The 21,888-nt window shown below is 58.8% G+C and overlaps 1 protein-coding gene across 2 annotated transcripts; it reads left to right on the top strand.

The window, feature by feature from the left end:
- Window positions 1-252: 252 nt before the first annotated feature.
- IGSF8 (immunoglobulin superfamily member 8) lies at window positions 253-18,921 on the top strand. Of its 2 annotated transcripts, none has more exons than XM_030542462.1 (7): window positions 253-361; window positions 9,163-9,538; window positions 12,104-12,571; window positions 13,273-13,686; window positions 14,159-14,563; window positions 15,335-15,483; window positions 16,836-18,921. In XM_030542462.1, exons 1-6 carry the CDS (start codon window positions 302-304, stop codon window positions 15,448-15,450), a joined length of 1,839 nt encoding a protein of 612 aa, XP_030398322.1. In that variant the 5' UTR covers window positions 253-301; the 3' UTR covers window positions 15,451-15,483; window positions 16,836-18,921. The 2 variants fall into 2 exon arrangements, with proteins under 2 accessions (XP_030398322.1, XP_030398321.1); XM_030542461.1 differs by having other exon boundaries at window positions 253-368; window positions 9,164-9,538.
- The last annotated feature ends 2,967 nt before the right edge of the window (window positions 18,922-21,888 follow it).

The following is a 21,888-nucleotide window of genomic DNA, read 5'->3' as shown; positions in this document are numbered from 1 at the left end:
GCTGCACATGGACGCTCAGCGCTAAATGCAATCCCCATCCCTCCCACGGGGAGGCCGCATCGGAGACGCAGGAAATTGAGCGGGGGCTTTCCCGCCCCGACTGCAGTCTGAGCCCAGGCGCTGGACTTGGCGGCGCAGCGGCTGCGGCGGGGGATCGATCCGGGCAGCCCAGCGGCTGCTCCCGGCTCGGCGAGCCGCGCTGCGCGCCCGCTGCAATCGGGCGGGGCCGAGGGAGGCCGAACGGCACCGGGCCGGCGCGACCCCGGCGAAGGCTCCTAGCCCCCGGCCGCCGCTCGCCACCATGGGAGCCATGAGGGAGCCGCTGCCCCGGGGCGCGCTGGGCTCCTTGCTGCTGCTGCTGCTGCTGGGTGAGTGGCCGGCGGAGGGGCAGCGCCGGGCGGGGCGCACGGGCTGCGGGGGTTCCCGGGGCTGCTGGGGGCGTGGTGCGCGGGGAGCCCCGGCTGCTGGACGTGTATGGGGAGGGGGGCTCTGGCGTGTCTGCTGCTGCAGATGGGACAGCCGTGGCTGGGGGCGCAGCGCAGTGCGGCCGGGGGGAGCCCTGCCCCCTTTGGCGGCTGGGGACTGGGGGGGGGGGCGCAGCGCGGCCGGGGGAGCCCTGCCCCCTTTGGCGGCTGGGGACTGGGGGGGGGGGCGCAGCGCGGCCGGGGGAGCCCTGCCCCCTTTGGCGGCTGGGGACTGGGGGGGGGCGCAGCGCGGCTGGGGGGAGCCCTGCCCCCTTTGGGGACTGGGGAACGGGGGGGGCGCAGCGCGGCTGGGGGGAGCCCTGCCCCCTTTGGCGGCTGGGGACTGGGGGGGGGCGCAGCGCGGCTGGGGGGAGCCCTGCCCCCTTTGGGGACTGGGGACTGGGGGGGGCGCAGCGCGGCCTGGGGAGCCCTGCCCCCTTTGGCGGCTGGGGACTGGGGGGGGCGCAGCGCGGCCGGGGGAGCCCTGCCCCCTTTGGGGACTGGGGAACGGGGGGGGCGCAGCGCGGCCGGGGGAGCCCTGCCCCCTTTGGGGACGGGGGGGGGCGCAGTGCGGCCGGGGGAGCCCTGCCCCCTTTGGGGACGGGGGGGGGCGCAGCGCGGCCGGGGGAGCCCTGCCCCCTTTGGGGACTGGGGGGTGGGGCGCAGCGCGGCCAGGGGAGCCCTGCCCTGTTGGAGGGAGGGAGCTGAGCCATGGTGGGGGATGAAGGTTCACAGTCCTTCATTCCCTGGCCATGCCAAGGGAACAGGGCCCCCTGCCTGCTCCCTCCTTCCCCAGTCTCCCCACAACTCTGCCTAGAGACTGGAGCAGGGATGCCTCTCCTTCCTCCCACTTACACCCCCCTCCCAACACCTATGCAATGCGTGTGTCTGTGGGGCTTACCCCTGCAGCCCCCACCTCACACTCCAGGGCTACCTCTGCCACCCAGAGCCCACCCCAGCGCTGGGCAGGCCAAGGCAATGGGGCCTGCCCCCTATTTACAGCAGCACCTGCCTGTTGGCGCAGTCCTAGCCCTCTGAGGGTAGTCACTGGGGGGGGGGGGGGTGTCTTTTCTGTCTCTCTCCATTTATTTAGTCTGATCCACATTTGTTGTTGTTACTTCCCTCTGATCCGTTGGGCTTTGATCATTGGCTGGCTCCTGGGTTCGGGGCAGGGGGTGATGTAGTTGTTGTGCCACCTGCTAAGAACAGGCTCTGGGCGGTTCAGATGAGGCCATGACAAGATCAGGTCAGGCCCAGGAGGAGACTCTATCTGTCCTGCCTGGGGCTGTCTGGCTGGGCCCCAAGTTGTGAATATGGACAGATCTGGGATTTTGGGAGGGATGGGGTTGGGGCAGGGCTCAGGAAGAGTCTCTGCCCGCCCCCCCCCCCCCCAGGCCTGCACACCCCACGGCTCCCCAACCGTGACATCGTGGTCCCTGTGCCAGGCCATAGCTCTTGCTGGTTGTACTGCATGGTCCGAGCTTTGCCTGCCCCAAAGGAATTTCACTGGCCAGACAGTGTAAATCTGCAATTCCCCTGGGGAAGGGTGAGTCACTCTGCAGGTCCAGTGTGACCTTTTAACGAGCACAACTAGAAGTTGTGGGCCTGATTTTTCATTAACCTCCTGCACTGGGGACACTGGGCAGGGAGGGGCTTTAAACCACCTTGGCACTCCTTATATTCGAGGCCCTGGCCCGCCCCTGGTGTACATTAGGAGAGCCTCAGGGTTGCTCTAATTCACACCCTCCTTTCCCCTGGGGAGCTGAAAATAACTGCAGCACAGGGCGCTCTGACAACCCCACTAATCCACTGCCCAGGCTGCTCCATCCCAGCTCCTGGACCCGTCTCTTCCCTGCAGCACCCATCCTCCGCTCTGGTGACCAGGCAAAATAATGTCTTGAACCTTGTGGGAATCGAGCTCTGGGGATAGCCGAGCACCCTGCTTTCCTCTTGCAGCACCCCAAGGAATTAGCCCAGCTTGCCAACACTGTATGAGTCCTGTTCCCTTCCGGACTGCTAGAAGATAACAGCCTAGTACTGCTACCACTGGAGCTATTTACCTCAAGAGATGGGACTCTGATGCTGAAGTTCCCAGTTTGGACCTTGATGACGACAAAGGAGAGGAGTTGTTACGCTAGGAGGCCCCGCGCGGCATTTCAGCCCCATGCCTTGGAGAGGAAGACAGGCTCGGTGGCTGTGGCATGGGATTGGGACCCAGGGCATCTGGGTTCAAGCCAGCAGGGGCGGCTCTAGGCATTTTGCCGCCCCAAGCACGGCAGGCAGGCTGCCTTTGGCGGCTTGCCTGCGGAGGGTCCGCTGGTCCCGCGGCTTCGGCGGACCTCCCACAGGCACGCTGCGGCAGAGCGCCCCCAGTGGCTTGCCACCCCAAGCACGCGCTTGGCATGCTGAGGCCTGGAGCCACCCCTGCAAGCCAGCGGCTGCAAATTGAAGCTAGACAAATTGAGGCTGGAAACGAGGCACTGGAACAATTTACCCAAGGGCTGGGGTGGATTCTCCATCACTCACAGTTTTTAAATCAAGATTTAAATGTGCCTTTCCCTAAACCCTTTGTCTGTGCAGACTGTGAGCGCTTCAGGGCAGGGACTGTGTCTCGCTCTGTCTGTGCAGCACCCGGGGCACTGTGCCCTGATCTCAGCTGGGGCAGGGACTCTATCTGGGCAGCACCTGATACTGCAGGGCCCTGATCTCCGCAGAGGAGTCTAGGCGCTTCTATAATATAAACAAACAATAATAATCCCAATTCTAGCTATATCAAACACTCCCCTCCTTCCAAATAGCCTCACTCAAACTGACTTCTGGTTTTAAACCACAATATATTATTTTGAAAGCCCAGCACTCGCCAAGCAGCAGAAAAGCAAATGCACTGATAAATATTAGATTGAGAGCCTGGCATTCTCCTTGTGTTTCACAGCCCCCGCCCCCAGTTGACACAGGCACCCCTAAGCTCAGCTGTCATCCCCCCATCTGTTTCAGAGCACACCTGGTCAGTTTCAGGGTGGAGGGGAGGGGGAGCGGAGGCCAGAAATTCCAGAGTTGCTCCCAAAGGTTGAAACTTTTCAGACCTTCCAGCCTGAGTTTCCAAAAGGGGGACATGGAGAGAATCTGCTCTTGATCTTTTTTTTCCCCATGCTGAATTTAAGTCCTCCCAACCAGGAAACGCTACTTAGAAACCAAAGCCAGGGTGAGTCACTTTCTTCACTGCAAAATATTCACTCCCTGATTCAAAAAACCCTGAATGTGTCAAACTGCAACCGCGGAATCTTTTCCACTGCAGCTCCAGGCTGCAGGATGAGAGGCTGTGCCAGAAAAACGGGAGCCTTGGAGTCCAGGGCATTGAGTGAGGGGAGGGGCGGCTAGGGATGATCAGAAAGGCAGCTCTAAGGAAGGGCATCTGATCTGAAGAGCCAGCCCTTCGCGCCTAGAGAGTTTAAAATCATGAGCCATTGACCCTCTGGCCCATAGGGGGCAGATGTCGGTGTGGCTATTCCCTGCCCCCTAGGGCCCCTAAGGGGCAGCTGGGGGTGTGGCCAGAGCACAGGGTGCTGTAGCTATTCGCTGCCCCCCAAGGCCTATAGGGAACCCTGGAACATCTCAAAGCACACACGGGGGCTGGCAATGAGCACCTAGGCTCAGCAGGGGCTGTTTGTCTCTTTGCCATGACCCCGGTGGGGGTGAGCAGATGTGTTTGGCTCTGGATTTTTGCCCTTAGCTCTGGTCTGACTGGTAGTTATCAGGGTCTAGTAGTTAGAGCCAGGGCTTGAGAATCAGGACTCCTGGGTTCTATCCCCATCTCTGCCACTGACTAGGTCCGTGGTCTTGGGCAAGTCACTTTGCCTGCTCTGTGCCTCCGTTTCCCCATTTGTACTTGGACGATATGGCCGAGGCCGGCATGTTGAGCGTGTCAGTAGTGCCTGGCTGCTGGGATGGTGGCTGTGCTGCATGAGATCTAGGGGCTGGCACGATTGCATTGGCTGGCCAGCACGCGCCTGGCCCACCTGCATCTGCCCTGCAGTACCAGCATCACCGTGAGCGCCCTGGGAGCTAGTCAATGCACAAAGACTTATTCCCCACTCTGGTACCAATGGGAGCCTCTGGCTGGGCCCCTGGGCACAGCTGCCATCAGTGTGTCTTCCCCCCACCTGGCTCCCTATACGTGGAAACCTCCCTATTTGCTGAGCCACCACACAGGGACCTCTCACTTCTCCTGTGGTGCTCGCCCAGCAGCAAACCCCCCACCCCTGCCTCTGCCAGTTCCTTGGGGCAGGGCCTGGTTTCATTTATTTTGGCTGGTGAGTTTCAGCATCGCCAGCTCTGAGGCCCCTCGGTGTCAGGGGTTCTGTGTAAACAAGAACTGGGGTGCTGCTGCCTGGGGTAAATAAACAGGCATCCACCTGTCCCTGATAGTTAATTAGCTCCTCTGTAGAATCATAGTATCTCAGGGTTGGAAGGGACCTCAGGAGGTTATCTAGTCCAACCCCCTGCTCAAAGCAGGGCTAATCCCCAGACAGATTTTTGCCCCAGATCCCTAAATGGCCCCCTCAAGGATTGAGCTCACAGCCCTGGGTTTAGCAGGCTAGTGCTCAAACCACCGAGCTATCCCTCCCAGCAGCTGGGAGCCGCAGCTGGGCAAATTCAGGCTGGAAATAAGGGGCATGTTTTTAACAGGGTGGGGAATTACCTAGTGGAACGGCTGCAGAGCCATGTGAGGTGTCTGTCTGTAAGATCCAGTCTGGCTCATGCAGATGTTATGAGGCTGGCTTCAGGTAAATGGTTGATAATCTCTGGCCTGGATCGCGCAGGAGCGTGATGATCCCTTGACATCTATGATCCAGCACCGAGACCTGTATTCTTAGGGCCAGACTTGCAGGAGAGCGCCCGTTCAGGCACCGAAACGGCCTCCGTCTAACTAAATCACAGCCAGTAAATGGCTAGATCGGTTTAGCTGACTCCTGTAAATTTGCCGACACAAGCGACACTGCTAGAAGTCGGGCTAAAATCGAGATACGAGTGTCTGTGCAGGAGTTAATGAAGTCGGTGCCAAGCACTCGGAGAAATCTGCCCATTAATGTGCAGTGAGAAACGTGACCCGTTTGAGACCCAGTCCCTGTAGTGTTATATTTGAGCGGCCTGGATCTCAGCCTGCGGCTGGGTGGCCTGACCCAGATATGATCTTATTAGCATGCATGGCCGGGTGTGCAGCGCGTGCGTGTGTCTGGCTCGCTTGCCTTGCACGGTGCAAATGCAGGAGAAGGAGCCTTTTGTGCATCCTGCCTATTGCAATCACTGCTGGCGCTGCATCCCCCCATTGTCCCCTCGGTATCCCAGAGCCGTCGCACACTGAGTCCGATTGTCCCTGTGGAGGATGAGGCAATAGACCCGGCTCTGCGCTTTGGAGAAAGCTGGTGTCAGGCTGGTGCTAGCTGTCCTCGGGCCCTGGGCGGGGAAACGCTCGGGGACGGGAGCAAAGGTCCTTGGGTTGGGCCGCAGCTGCAGAGTGGAGCCGATGGGGGCGGGTTTGCCTCGCTCCCCAGCCTGTTTGATCAGGGAATCTGCTGGGCATTAGGTCCCTTTTCTGGCTAGTGATTTGTTCTGTGCTGAGCTGGCTTTTCTTAGCTCTTCCTGAGGAGCTGCTGAATAGCTGAGGCTGGAGCAACATGAGCTAGAGGCCGAAGCCCTGGACTGGGACGTGGGGTCTGTTCCTGGCTGTGCCACTTGCCTTGGGCATGTCATTTCCCTGCTTGGTGCCTCGGTTTCCCCTCCTGTGAGCTCTCGAGGGCAGGGACTGTCTCTCCCTGTGTGTCTGTGCAGCTCTCTAGGGCAGCTGTGTCTTTGTGGGGAGAGTGATGGAAACTCTTGCCCTGAACTCCCCCAGGGCTGGAATCGCAGCTGCTCCCCCATCTGCCCTGGAAGTCAGTTGATGCTCCTGTGATTCTCCTGGCTGCTGGCCAAGGGAGTGTTGGCATCTGTCCTCCAGCGGGAGGGATTTAGACCTTGGGGGCTGGTGCACCGGCGGGGCAGGAAGCAAATGTGTAGCCAGTCACTGTTCTGGCTCCTGGAAGCGAATTTACTGCTCACGAGGGAACGGCTGAGCTGGACAAAGGCCCCCCCGCCCAGCTCCACCAGTGCCCATCAGTCCCTACTCATAGCCTCCCCTGCTGTCCCTGCACTGGGCACCCCCTGTGTTCCCATCCACAGCTCTGCCAATGTCCCTCAATTCCTCCCATGCCCCCCCACTATCCCACTGGGGTTCCCCTCGCCTCAATTCCAACTCACAGCCCCCCTCTTGCCATCTCAACCAGGCCTCCGATCACCCCTCAATTCTGATCCACAGCCTCCGTACTATCCCACGAGGGCTCCCCCCACCCCTCAATTCCAACCCACAGCACCTCCCTTGCCATTCCAACCCAGGGTTCCCCCTGCCCCTCAATTTCAGCCCATGCCCCCCCATTATCCCAGCCCAGGGCTCCCACAGCTCCTCAATTCCAACCCAGAGGGCCCCCTCCCCACCCACTATCCCAGCACAAGGCTCCCATCTCATCCCTCAGTTCTGACCCACAGCCCCCCACACACACTACCTCAGCCCAGGGCTCCCCCTTTCCCTGCCCCTCAGTTCCAGCCTACAGGCCCCCCGGCTATCCCAGCCCAGGGCAGATGCTGCCGAATCACGTGGCTCTGTGATGGAGATGAACATTCACCAGGAATTGGTCTGAGATTCCCACACTCGTGCCATCCATGATCGAAAGCAGGGACTGGACCCAGGGCTGACAGGGCTTCTCACTTGCCCGCTGAGATGCTTGTGCCTTGACCCAGTTCCTAGCAGGAAGGGGTAGGAGTCGGGCCCACTGTCTGGAATCCCAGGCAGCGCTATGGCTTGTGCTCCCGGCAGCTGTGGACTGGGAGTGGCCATGGGGCAGAGGGCCGGGTGGGGGGAGAAAGGGGCTGGTGAGCTGAGTCTGACCCCAATGCCAGGCTCCAAACTAACCCCCCATCTCTGTGGAGCTCCAGCAGCCGTGAGACCCCCGGGGAAGAACTCCCTGGGTTCAGGAGCACCTACATGGCCCCCTCGAAGGTCTGGGGAGTAAGCAGAGTTATGTAGCCCTACAGGCTTTCTGGGGAAGCTGCCATAAGTTAGAGCAGCCTTGGGGCTGCTCTGGCTTACACCGGGGCTGCTTTGGCTTCTGCAGTTGCAGTGCAACCCGCTCTCTCCCCAGGCCGCCTGGTGCTGGATCACTTGGGGGATGCAGCCTGGAATCTGGCCCCATCTGAAAGCAACGCAGCGGAAGTGACACTTCTGCAATGGCCAGTGGAGAGGGGGCTTGGCAGCCTGAACCTGCAGGGCTGACCGGAGAAGAGGAGGGTTGCAGAGGCAGAGAGACAGGCTGTGTTGGGGTGGCCACAGAAGAGGAGAGTGGCCAATGCTGGGGGAGCAGAGGGGGAAGCTGTTGGGTCCTGAGATGTGCTGAGAGGATGTGGGGGATGCGGTTGTGCTGGACATGCTAGGAGGCAGATTGTGGAGTCCAATGGGTGCAGGGGGGCTGGGACTGGGGGAGTGCTGAGGATTTCCCTGCTATGGGGCTGAATGACAGGGTAAGGGGGTAAATCACCCGCCCCTCGGTTTCTGTAAACCAAACCTGAGGCAGCCTCCCCTTGTGGTTAGAGCACAGATCTGGAAGCTGGACTCGTGGGTTCCTTTCCTAGCCACTCAGTGTGTGACCTGGGGCCAGCCCCTTCCCCCTCTCTGTGCAGCAGCAGTAGGGGCTGGGAGGTTTAGCTCCTTGGGATTGGGGCTGTGAAGAGATCTGGGATCCAGGGCTGGAAAGACCAAAGGATTCGATGTATGCTGTCTGTCCTCAAGTCCCATCTGCTCCTATCTGTGGTCCATGTCCCGGGGCCTTCACCCCTTAAGCCACTCCAGTTCCCTTCCCTCCCCTGGCAGCTGGCCTGATTTCTGCCCCAGGAGCCAAGGCACTGAGGGCCAGGCTGGAGGGAGTCACTTTTCAGTAGGAGCTCATATATCCCCCCCTTGCCAACCTACATCATTGCCAGGACTTGAACTCAGGGCTTCCAGCACCATGGTCCTGGCCTCCGCTGCTGGAGCTGAAGGAGTGATGCTGCTGGCAGCAGTAGGCTGTTATCCTGTTGTGGAGCAGCCACTAGAGGGAGACAAGCAGCATGTTGCTGGTGGGGGGCTGAGAACAACTGACTGTCGGGGAGAGAGGTGCTCTGGACTTGCTTGGGTGGGGGATGGGTCCTAGGGATGGGATCTTGGGGGTGTGGAGGATGGGACCCCTTGGTTGGGGGCTGTTCACTGTAGAGGGGGATGGGTCCTCTAGAGAAAGTACATGGCAGGGTGTGGAATGGGACTCCCCAGGGGATGCATAGGGGGCCTGAGAAGGGGAGGTGCTATGGGGGGGCAAGGATGATGGAGCGATAGGGGGCAGGATGATGGGGGTGGGGATCTGGGGGTCCTTGGCAGCGGTCAGGGCCCCTAGAGGCAGACCCAGGAGATGTTTTGGGGGGTTCCTGGGAAGAGGAGTGTACTGTGGGGACACAGACCCCTGGGGGGCACAGAGATGGGGGATGGGAGCCCCTGGGCCCCGCTGGGCTGAGGGATGAGACGGGCTGTGCTCTGTAGTTCCCTCGGTCACTAACCCCTTCTCCCCGCTCCCTCTCTGCAGGGCTGTGTGGGGCGCGGGAGGTGCACCTGCCCCCAGGGCCCCTGTTCCGCGTGGAGGGCACGGCCATCTCCATCCCCTGCAGCGTCTCAGAGTACGAGGGCCCCACGCTGCAGCACTTCGAGTGGCTCCTGTACCGCCCAACGGCGCCCAAGATCTCCATCGGCATGGTCAGCACCAGGGACCCCAGCTTCCCCTATGCCGTCTTCAGCCCCCGCGTGCAGAGCGGGGAGGTGTCGGTGCAGCGGCTGCGTGGCGATGCCGTCGAGCTGCGCATCGCCCGGCTGCGGGCCGAGGACGCTGGCGTCTATGAGTGCTACACGCCCACCACCGACTCCACGTACCATGGCAACTACAGCAGCAAGGTGGTGCTGAAAGGTACCTGGGTACTGTGCAACTCGGGGGACCCCATGCACACCGCCTGGCTCCCAGTTACCCCATTCCGGCACTGGGGACAAGACAGGGAGAGTGGCTGTAAACCCCTCTTACCACCAAGCTCCCACCCCCCCCATCCCTGTGCCAAGATGAGTCACTAAGATAAAAATCCCAGTTCTCCACTGCCACCCAGATCCATGTGTGTCGCTTGCACCAGTGACGAGGGCCAGCCTGCTGGTCACATGGGGTCTTGTACCAAATCTGTGCTGGTGCAAATGAGGCATGAGAAGGTGGGTGGCTGCGGAGAATCAGGCCATTATAGTGACTGACCCTGAACTGTGGTAATCCCCAAGGGCCAGGCCTAAATCAGAGCCTCATTGTGCTAGGCGCTGTACAAATGCTCCCTGCCCTCAGTCTGTTGCTTCTGAGAGGATTCTGTTTTATGCACTCCCTATAGTCCTGCCCACCATGTAAATTACAGCAGCCTTGAGGTTGCTCTAACTTACACTCTGCTACGCAGGGCCCCATGTGCGCCCTGGACAGTCCCCTGGTCTGCCCTCTATGCTAGGACTGGTAATAGCTTGGGGCATTGGGGGCTGATCTGGTGCTGAAGCCTCTGGCTAGGGTAACGAGCAGCCCTGTTGTCTAGCGTCCAGGGCTCAGGCACTCCATGCCTGGCAGCACCTAGAACAAATCTGCATAGACCCTCCCCAGATACCAGTGCTGATTGCCCCACACAGCCCAGCTTCTGCCGCTGGCCCCACGTGAATGGGGCGCATGAGACTCAGACATACAGGGGCCTGGTTCTCAGCCACATTGCGGCCCCTCCGTGCTTCTCTGACAGGTAACGGGGCCTTAGGGTGGGTGGGAGCAGCTCTCCGTAGGAATCTCCTGCGTGGCAGCCTCCCTGGCCGGTGTAGCGTTGCTGTAGAGGCTCAGAGCTTTTTCCTTTCCTGTAAGAGAGCGACTTGTGGGAATCCCCTGCGCCCACAGGCCAGGAATTGCAGCATGGGCGGCTGACGTAACATCGCCCCTCTGGAGCTTGCCCTTCAGAAAGGGGAACTGGGATGGAGCGTGGGGAACCCCGCAGTTCCTCATACCCTGAGCCTGGCCAGGATCCAGCTGCACCTTCGGATGTTCCCACTTGGCTGGGCTCTTTGGATTAGCCCATTGGGGTCTTCCCAGGTGACCAGTGAGCTCCTGAGCGGGAGGGGCTGGGAGACATGCTGCAGCCTTCGTAGAGCAGAACAGGCCCCAGCATGGGGATTATTTTTGTGGGGTGGGAGGAGTGTGGGTTGGGGTGTCTCTGGGGCACAGCAGACGCACAGCAGATCCGGGCATGTCCAGCTGACCAGCTGCTCCCCTGCTTACGCCTTACGCTCTCCCTGCCATGAGTGGGTGCACAGTGGGGTCTTTCACCTCAGCGAGGTCCAGGGCTCTGGCTCTATCTGCAGACCTGGGGCAGCTCCCACTACCCCACCTGCCACCGGCCTCAGCCTTGCCCTGGAGGGGGCCCTCTTGGGCAGGAGGCAGCTGTGCGCTCACCCTAGGGCCGGGCAGCCTGAGCCCCAGTGCTGGGTAGGGGAGTTGGGCTAGCGGAGGCTCTGTTCTGCCATCCAGAGGGAGGGAAGCGGGGGGTCAGCCCAATCGTGCCGGGTGCCATCAGCATCCACGCAGGCTGCTGGGCCAGAGAGAGCAGCTTGTGAACCTGTGCCCTGGCTTGGCTGCTGCCCTCGGGAGCTGAGTGCTCGACCCTAACAGGATCAGGCCCCTTGTGGCTACAACCCAGGGGTCTGCCCAGTGGTGCCCCCTGGGGATGTGAGTGGAGTTCGGGCTCCATGGCCCATTGGGACCTCAGTGCCCTGCAGAGACTGGAGCAGGGGCTAGTGACCTAGCAGTTCTGGGCAGGGGCGGCTCCAGGCACCAGCACACCAAGTGCATGCCGGTGGCGGCGAGCCGCAGGGGGCGGCCTCTCGGCCACTGTGAGGGCGGCAGTCAGGCGGCTTTCAATGGCACTTCTGCGGGAGGTCCTCTGGTCCTGCGGCTTCGGCGGCAATTCGGTGGCAGGGACACCGAAGGCGCAGCACCGGCGGATCGCCCGCAGGCGCGCCCCTGAAAACCACCTGCCTGCCGTGTTTAGGGTGGCAGAAGCCATAGAGCCACCCCTTGTTCTGGGACTCCCTGCCTGGTGTTGGGGTAGCACCCAGCCCGTTTTTCCACCAGCAGGGGGCACTGAGGAACCAAAGGGATGAGCTGGTGCTTCAGAGTGTCCTTAGGGCTGTGGGGTTTTCTCTCCCATCAGTCTGTGGGCTACAGGCATTTATGGCCATGGTGCCCCGTCCAAGGGGATTAAAGCTATGGGGGGAGGGGGGCAAGTTACCTGACATCAAAGGTAAAGAGCTGTTAGAGTGAGGGAGCGCGCACATGCACACGCGCGCACACACACACGCACACTCTTTCCCCTAGTGGTGGAGTAGAGGGGTCGTCCCTGGATATCAGTGACCAGCAGGACAAGGCCTTGCCTGACCCTGCTCACATCTCTCTCTCTTTCCCCCTTCTCCCCTGCAGTGATCCCTGACATGCTCTGGGTCTTGGCCCCGACACCCAGGCCCCCTCTGCGGAGCCGCATGGCTAGTACTTCCCCACTGCAGCTCAGCTTGTTGGAGGGCCAGGAGCTGCAGCTGAGCTGCATGACCCAGAGCCAGACGCAACAGCACACCCATCTCTCCGTCTCCTTTGGGGTGTCGGCCCCGGATGCCCCCGTGGGGCACCAGACGCTGCAGGAGGTGGTCGGGGTGCGGCGTGACTTTGCCGTGGAAGCTGGCGAGCACTTTGCAGACCGGTACCAGGCTGGGGAGCTCTCCATGGCCAAGGCAGGCAGTGAGCAGTACAAGCTGGCGATCGGGCGGGTACGCCCGGGGGACGCGGGCACCTACCACTGCACAGTAGGCGAATGGATCCAGGACCCTGACAGCAGCTGGCAGCTGATCACCGAGAAGCGGGCAGCACTGGCCCAGGTGACTGTCCAGTCCATCGGTGAGTCCTGGCCAGCTCCGCCCCCAAGCCGCATCCTGTGTCAGTGCTCACTGGGCTGGGCTCCCATGAGGAGGAGGGTGGTATAGGGCAGCAGGGCATTCGCTGACGCTGTCAGGCAGGGGCGATCGGTCACCGGCCCTGTGGGAACTGCTCGCCCTGTGCCTGTCGGGATCTCTCCTCTTGGTCCATCCTCACCACCAGGGACCGCATTGCCCGTTGTCTCTCGTCTTGGCAGTCTTTCGCTCCAGTGCAAAGTGAGCGCAATCAGAGCAGTCATGTTTGCACAGTCGCCGAGCAAATGAGCAAGTGGGGCCAGGTGGCAGGGAACTAGACCCTTGGCTTGAGGGAGCTGGATTCTGTGGTTCCCCTGGCTGACATCACAGGTTGAGGGTTGTGTGAGGGGCTCGGCAGTTTGGCAGGGAAATATTATGCCCTCCCCCCTCCCCCGCCCCACACACACACCCCTCCCCAGGCAGCTTCAAGTGAATGCAGAATTCTTCTTCACCCCCTGCCTCAAACTGCTGTGTAGCATTGCTGTGTGGCTGTTAAACAGCAGCCATGCTCCACCCCAGAGGTGACTACATGTCGGTGCTGGGTGAAATGATCTCTGGGCATGGGATCCTTTGAGGAGGGGCGGGGCAGTGCCAACGGGGCTGTGTGGATGCTCTCACTCCCCCGCTCTCTTTTTGGTTCCGTTTCAGCGAGCCAGCTGGCGGTGTCGGCCGGCCCGCCCAAGGTCCGGCTCAGCGCTGGAGACGCCCTGGAGCTTCTTTGCAACCTGTCAGGCCCTGTGCTCCCTGCACCCCACGTGGCGTACGCCGTGAGCTGGGTGGTGGGTGAGGGGGACGGGCTGCTGGTGGCACAGCTGGACACAGACGGGGTGGCCGTTGTTGGGGAGAGCTATGCCAACAGCCAGGTGGGCCGGCGCCAAGTCTCGCTGCAGAAACTGACACCCGCCCCAGGCTCCTACCGGCTGCGGATCGAGTCGGCCCAGCCAGGGGACGAGGGCACCTACCGCTGTGTGGCCCAGGCTTACGTGCACTCCCCTGATGCCCGGCTGCGGGAGGTGGCCAGCAGCCAGTCGCAGGGGCTGAAGGTGCACATGAAATCAGAAGGTACAAGAGTTGGACTGGGTGGGGGGTTGGCATGCATTTGGGGGGCCCCCTTTGCACCCCTACTCCTGCCATCTGCCCTCTGCCCCTGGCCGTGCTGATTCCTATTGCTCCAACAGGGTGTGATTGGCCTGGATGTGAGCACCCCACAACCAGTGCTCCTGCCCCGCTCCCTACAATGCCCCCTGCTGGGGGAGGCCGGGGCTGGAGTATCTAGGAACTCTCCCATGGCTAGTCCTCCTGCCATGCTCCCTACAGCGCCCCGTGCTGGGGGATGCCTTAAGGGCAACTTTGTGTTGTTTTTTAGATTTTCCCTCCTCTCCGCATTTCCATGTGTGGCCCCAGCCCCTTGGCCTCCGACAGCATCAGGGTTCAGCCAGTGGGGGGTGTTTGGACCCTGCTGGGCCTAGGGGTTCAGAGTCTGGGCCATAGCTCCGGTGCACTGACTCCTGCTGCCCTTGTCTGTCCCCTGCAGCCGTGGTGGTGGAGGCCTACGCATGGCTGCCCATCCCTGCCACCTACCGCGGGGACACGGCCGAGCTGCTGTGCAACATCTCGGTGGAGTCGACCCAGGCCGTCAACGTGGCCGTCAGCTGGTGGGTGGAGGTGACGGTGGGGGAGGAGGAGCCCCAGGGCCGGATGGTGGCTTCTGTGAGCCGTGACGGCGTGGCCGAGCTGGGCCGGCGGGCATCAGGCGGGGACATGAGTCTGGACAAGGTGGGGCCGCAGTGCCACCGGCTGCGGCTCCATGGGGTGCAGCCATCCGATGAGGGGAGGTACCACTGCGCCGTCACCTCCTGGGTGCGCTACCCCGACCGCAGCTGGTACAACGCTGGGGCCGTGAAGTCCAACTCCGTCGCCGTGTATCCCTATGCCCGGGGTGAGTTCTGCATGCACTGCCTCCCCCTAAATCCCTGTATATCCCTACGCCCTGGGTTAGTGCTGCTGTGACACACACACACACACACGTGTGTATCCTTACTCCCGGGGTGAATTCTGAGTGCACCACCTCCCCCTAAATCCCTGTGTATCCCTACGCCCTGGGTTTGTGCTGCTGTGACACACACGTACGTACGTACGTATCCTTATGCCCGGGGTGAGTTCTGCATGCTCTGCCTGCCCTCCACCCGCATTCCATTTATCCCTACACCACGGGCAAGTGCTGCTTGGCGCTGCCCATTCCCCATGTATCCCTACGCCTGGGGTGAGTTCTGCATGCACTGCCTCCTCCTCCTCCCCCCAGCCCCCTCTGCATATCCCTACGCCACAAGCAAGTGCTGCTCGGCACAGCCCATTCCCCTTGTATCCCTACGCCCTGGGTGAGTGCCGCTGTTCTCCCCTACCCCCCCATCCCCGTATGAGCATTAGTGCGTGCCTCCTCCTCCCCCCGGGTATCCTTGCTGAGTGCTGCCCCACAGTGTGCCATGGGTCTGTCCAGCCTGCAGTCAGCTCTGTGACAGCAGATGTTGCTGGGAGGTGGCTCTGGGCAGGATATGGCTGACTCTGTGCCCCCTGCCAGAGTGCGACCTAGCTAATCCCCCTCCCGTCACCCGGCTTCTCTGCCAGCCCTCTGGCTGATGGCCCCCAGGCCTGGCTGCTTTACACCCCCTCCAGCGCCAGGTCTGACAGGCCTCTCTGCTTTCGCCTCCAGCCATGGACACCCTGTTCATCCCCCTCATCGTGGGCATCGCCAGCGCCCTCTTCACGGGCATCGCCATCCTCGCCACCATCACCTGCTGCTTTATGAGGCGGCTGCGGAAGAGGTAAAGCGTGTGGGAGACCGGCCTCAGGGCGCTGCAGGTGAGTCGGCCTCTGTGCAAGGGGCATGGGTGGGGGACGGAACTGTTTTACGCCCCTTCACCCACCCTCTCCTGCTGGGGGGATTCCACAGAGCAAATCCGGGCTCCTCTTCCCCAAGGGCTTTATTGTGTGCCCAAGTTTTTCTTGTGCAGCAGATTTAGTTCCTCTGGGGCTGGGAGAACTGGCTCTGCCAATATGGATGAGACTCTGCACCCTCTAAAGGGACAGAGGTAGAGACGATCCGATGGGAAATACTGCATCCATGATCCTTCTTGGGGCAGCTCTGCTCCATATTGGTGGGGGTCCCTTGATCCCTGACACACAGCAAGACCCCCTTCTCCCTGCCCAACTTGTGTCCAGCCCTGCCAAACACAGTGTGAAGTCCTGGGGAGCTCCAGTCCAGGCCCCCTTGGGCCAAGCTTTCAGGGAGTGTGAATCAAAAGCAAATAAATGATTTGCATCAAGTGCTGCCCCTGGGGCCGGTCTTGGGTCTGTTGTGTTACAGTTTCAGATCACACCACAGGCAATGTTGGAGAAATCGGAGACTAAACAGATTTAGTCTGCGTGTGGATAGGAAGGTGGGTCTGTGTGTCAAAAGCTGGCCCTTAAATGTGTGTGTGTGTCTGCCCTCTACTGGATGGATTCAGATCTACTGCACTGTGTGTCATAAGCCCTGTACTGCAAACAGCTAATGGAGATTCTCCTTTAGCTCCAGTGGCAGGGTTCTGGGTTCTGCTTAGAAATTTTCTATAAGAATGTCTTTTTGACGGAAAATGTAGTTGCCACAAAACCAAATGGAAAAACTTTGATTTTGCTGAAACTTTTGGTTTTTTTTTCCCCCCATCATATAAATCTCAACAAAATACTTTTGTTTGGGGTCCACTTCCACCTGAATGGAAACATCTTGGTTTGTTGAACTGAACCAAAATGTATTGTTCTTTCTTCCAAATCAGTTCAACATTAAAGTGCATCTTCCTGTGCTGCCGCGATGCCTCATGGGAGTTATAGTTCAGCTACAAAGCCTGCCCAGAGGGAAGAATGGGGACATGAGGCACCTGAACTACAACTCCCATGCGGCACCGCGGTGGCATAAGAAGATGCTGTTGAATATTGAACTGATCTGAAACAAAACATTTTGCAATTTCTTTGAACTTCTGTGAAAAACTTCAATATTTTGACCACCTTCTCCTGATTCAGGACCAAACACAGTTGAACTATTAGTATTCCCCAGGGGATGAAATCTTGTTCCCTGCCCAGGTCTCGTCGTAACCCAGCTGGCCATGGTTCTTTGGGAGATCCTTGTCTGGCTGCCCCCGATCCCACCCTCTCTCTCTGTCTCTCTCTCTCTGCAGGTGCCTGCTCCATCTCGCTCTCCCGCCAGCCTTCACTCAGGCCACTGGGCTCCCCTTTTTGCCCCCACTTGTGACTTGACCTCCCACCTGCCTGGTCCGGCTTGGGCAGCATTTCAGCTCCTCGGACTGCACACTGGCTTCCTACTTCATTTCAGTCATTCCATTTTTTTTTTCTAAACTCAACCCGGATCCAGGCAAGCCCCTGGTGGGAGATGGGAGAGACCCTGGGTCCTGCATCAGGGCAGACGTTGCCATGCCAAGAAGTCGATGCATCCATCTGAGACAGCCAGGCTGGAGAGGTCCCTCCCTGGAGGACATGAGGGACAGTGGCACTGCCTCATCTGCTCCTGGACTCGCTGCTTCCCCAATCCTTCCCAACCGTGTCTCTGTGTCCCAGGGTGGGAGCGTGGGGGCTGCATTTCCCTTGCTGCCAGCATCTCTACATCCTCCACCCCCTCTGTCCGTAACCCCTGTTCTCCTCTCCCCTCTGTCAAGTGTTTGGCTCGGTGAGGGCTGTCCTGTGGATCTAGATATGTGTGGACTCTGCCCCTGCAGTGTGCGCAGAGAAAGGGTGTATCATTCCCTAGGGGAGGGGCCCAGAGGCTCTGTGCTCTGGACAATCTGAGACTTGATCTACCAGAGACCTCGGGGTCAGTAACGTGCTTGTAGGCTACAACGTGGACAACAGCCTGCTGCTGCTGCCAGCTGAGGGGACTCCTCCTCTAGCCAGAGCAGTAGAGCCTTGTTCTTTAGAGCTGAAGGTCCTGGGTGCAAAAGCCTTCTGATGACCCATGTTGGGGTCATGGTTGGGTGACCTCAGGTGACCTGAGAGAGGGGAGGGGTCTGCCTTTTTGTAAGAGAAGAGAGAGACTCTACTGCCAAAGGATGGGGGCTCAGACCTTCCTTGGCCCCCCTCCCCTTTGGGGTTTTAATTGCACCTCAGCTCTGCCTTCAGGAATAGCCGAGTACTCTGTACCAGTGGCTGGGCCTGCCCCCAGAGTGGTCCCTTTGCAGCCAACAGGCCCGATCCTGCCCTATCCCTCATGCTCACTGCACCTGTGCTCTCAGGCTGATCTGATGGCATTTTGCACTGACTGTGAGAAATCCTGGCCCCCCGAAGTCAATGGAAAACCCCCCATGATCTGCAGTGGGGCCAGGATTCCAGCTGTGATGTAACCAGCAGCAGAATCCGATTCATGTGTTTCTGTTAAAGGGACGCATGTAGCAATGGCCACGGAGTCCGGGTTTGTTAAATAGGTCCTGAAACCTCATAGGGGTGGAGATGGACTAAAACAATTGGTGGTAGGTTTTTAATGGAACCTTCAAGAGGGAAAGTGCCCAGGCTGGCAAGAGACATGCCAAGCAGAGGTGCTGTGTCAAGGGGGAGAACCACAGCTGGCGTTTGCTTGTCCTCTCTCCTCCCAAGAGCTGGGGAGGGGCCTAGAATGCCCGGCTTTAGAAAAAGAGCAGTTGGGTTTGATGTTGTGGTTTTAATGTAACAGGCACACGACAGCCAGGATTTTCCAAAGCTGCCTGGAATGTCGCTGTTTAAAACCAGGGCAATCGGCCGTGTGCGTTCCTGACACGGTTTAGAAAAACCTCTGCCCACGTAATGGTCATTCCTGTGACCGGTCTTGGCACAATGGGGGGTCCCCCCAAATTACCCTATCAGACGAGCACAGAATCACATGGGTTGGGGAAATAACACGTTTATACAGATAAGCACTATATAGAGACAACCACTGTACATAGATGCATAAATTATTAGTCTCTTTTTAGAGATATAGGATCAGATCCTTATCTGGTGTAAATCAACATAGCTCCTTCAAAGGGATGCCGCTGGGCACAATCGAATCCTTGCTGTACAGGGCCGAGCACTCTGGCCCTGGTGCAGCAAAGCCCTTAAGCATCTTCATAACTCAAAATCGGCCGCTTGTTCCATTGAAGTCAATGGGAGCGCTCCTGCGTTTAAAATTAAGCACACGCTTTGCTCAATGAGGGTCTCTAACCCCAGCAGCAGGGCCGGTGCTTCCATTAGGCAACTCTAGGTGGTCGCCTAGAGTGCCAGGATTTGGGGGGCGGCATTTTGTGCACTCCCCACGGCGCGCATGGGAGCTTCCGGTTCCTCTTCCGTCGCGCCGCCAAAGAAGGACCTTCTGCCGATGTGCCGCGGAAAACAAGGGCAGGGAATTGAGTAGCTCAATGACTGCCGCTGTCATCTGCAGCATTTCGGCGGAGGGTCCTTTGGCGGCGCAACAGGAGTGGAACCAGAAGCTCCCGCGCGCCCTGTGGGAAGCGCACAAAATCCCACCCCCCGAATTCTGCCTAGGTGGTGTAAAATCCCTAGAGATCATCCCAAACCTTTATAACCATTTCATGTTGCAGATTCGAGAGGGAAACCGTTTTCCGAAGCTCAGGGTCGATGTGGAATGTTTCTAGAAAGTCTGTTTTATAATTGGATAGTAACCCAGCCTGTGGACAAACTTGGTGTTGCTGGGCGGCACAGGAGGGGTTAATACCTGACTTTTTTCCAGCTCTGGAGAGCACAGTTCAGATTTTGTTTAAATCACAATGCTGCGCACAATTCAGCTTGACGCACTGTTCGGGGGAGCCTGGGGAGTGGAACGGGGGAGGGGTTAACGGGTCGGGGTTCACGTCTGCAAATCCCAGAGCCGTACTAGGCCTCTTACCTTCAGGTTTAGTTATTGATGATTCCTGCAGACCCCAAGTCTCGCCGGTGGATCTAATCCATTGCCATGGAAATCCTGGCTCATGTTGGGAGCAGGGCGGAGGTGGACTCATTTTTCATTAATGTGATGTGATGTCACAAGGCGGTTCCCACCCTAGTAAAGAGCATTTCCTTGTATTGTTCCCCAGGGCCTGCCTGTAACTCCACACCGCTGCACAATGGCCTTTTATAATCGCAGCCTGGACTTTTGGGCACAGGGCTGGACTAGATGGGGCAGTGGGGGGAACCCCCTGTGGGGAAGCCAGGGCCCCCATGGTAGGGTTGCCAACAGTCTAATCACACAAACCCAAACACCCTTGTCCCACCTATTTGAGGCCCCGCCCCACTCAGTCCATCCCCCCTCCCTCTGTCACTTGCACACTTACTTTCACTGGGGTAGGGCACGGACTTGGGGTGCAGACTTTGGATGGGCTGAGGAGTTGGGGTGCAAGAGGGGGTGGGGTACAAGCTCTGGGAGGGAGTTTGGGTGTTGGGGGGGACGGGTGGGAGATTGGGGTGTAGGAGAGGGTGTGGCTCAGGGCTGGGGATTGGGGTGCAGGAGGGGGTTAGGGGTACAGACTCTGGACAGGTGGCACTTAGGTGGCTCCCAGATGGGAGCATAGCGGGGCTAATGCAGGCTCCCTTTCTGCCCTGGCCCCACGCTGTTCCCAGATGCTGCCGCCCTAGCCCCAGTGAAATGGATCCAACCCTGGAGGTTTCACTCGTGGCCCAAAGTCATTTGCAATTTCCTGGTTTAATGAGGCTTCCTGTAATACCCTGGGATGTAGAATCCAAAGGAGGGCACTTTGTTGAGTGGTTAAAGCCGGAGACTCCTGGGTTTTATTTCATTTGCCACCACTGCGTCATGGAGTGACCTGGGGCGAGTGTCAGAAAAGCCCCCTGTGTCTGTGTTTTTTCCCCCCATTGTCACTGTAAGCTGGGCTGATCAGAACCTGGAAGGGGGATGCTGTGAGGTTGGAGCCATCAGCATCTGTGTTCTGGGCTGCATCAGTGTAAGGAATCACTGCCTGGCTGCACTGGGGCAATTTTCAGGTACCGTAAAAAGCCCATCTTGGTGAAGTTCCCTAGCACGTCTCCCTGGCCCAGCCTCCTCAGGATCCTGGCAGGGCTCGTCATAGTTGTTGCCCTGGGAAAGGTGCCCCTCCGCTTGCTCCCAACCACAGGCAGAGAGGGGTATCAGGACAGGCCTTTAACACCATCCCACGTGGGTCTGAGGACTTTCTCCCCCACTGGATTAAAACGTGACCTGGCATGATAGCGCAATCAGGGCCATCTGGGCTGTGACCCATGTGCCTGTGTGGACTCCCATAGTGGCAGAGTTTGCCCATGTGGCTCTGACAGTAGGATTGGGACCACGTTATAGAGGGTTTTGACTCTCCCTCCCCCTCCCTTCATTGTTTGCTTAGGAGGTAGGTTCAGCTTCAAGCCTGATCATGCAGCAGTTTGTCGTTTTGTGTGTAGGCAAACTGAAACTTTGTCTTCAGGGAGCAGCCCAGGGTCAAGCCAAAATCTGCTGGCAGAGCTTCAGAGCAGGAAAACTTAAAAGGGAAATCCTGTATCGCAAATGGCTGGCTCTGCCGGGGCAGTGGGTGAAGCCTCACAGAGTAGAAATGGAAAGACTTTAACAATCCAAACAGCAATTCCACTGTGCAGGCAGATTGCGTCCTGCTTGATACATCTCCCTCCATCAGTGAAGTTTACGCATGCCAGTTTCACATGTGGTGCTAATCAGTTTCACTTTCAGGTTGTCTCTGCTGCAGCTTTGGGTTGCCAGGGCACTGGGGGGGGGGAGATTGCTAATTGCGGCATTCCATTCCATTCCCCAAAAATCAGAAGATTGGCTTAAAAATCATGACAGTTTAAAAATAATAAAACAATACATTTAGGTCCTTTCTATTTGCAGCCTGGTTTGAGCCTTTCAAAGTCACGTTTTCCAGTTTTTCTACCTGCTTACAACGCCTGGGAACGTCTTTATTTTCACAACCAGTCTGAGGTAGGGTGGTATCTGCCTCAGGCAAGCTGGGGCTTTAAGCACTAGCTATTGGAAGGGAAGGGAGGTTTGATTTGTTTAAAGACATCTAGGCTTTATTCATAGATTTGAAGGCCGGAAGGGATCATTGTGCTCATCTCCTCTGGCTTCCTGGATAGCATGGGCCTAGAGCCGAGCTTTTAGAAAAACATCCAATCTCGATGTAAAAATTGCCAGTAATGGAGAATGCACCAAGACCCTTGGCAAATTTGTCCGTTTCTTCTCTTGCACCTGTATAAACCTGGTGCCGTTCCAGTGGAGTCACGCCAGCATGA

Source organism: Gopherus evgoodei, chromosome 24 (genome assembly GCF_007399415.2).
Source record: "Gopherus evgoodei ecotype Sinaloan lineage chromosome 24, rGopEvg1_v1.p, whole genome shotgun sequence".
Lineage (NCBI taxonomy): Eukaryota > Metazoa > Chordata > Testudines > Testudinidae > Gopherus > Gopherus evgoodei.
Note: the sequence above shows the minus strand (reverse complement) of the source record. Positions and strands in the feature narration are given on the sequence as shown.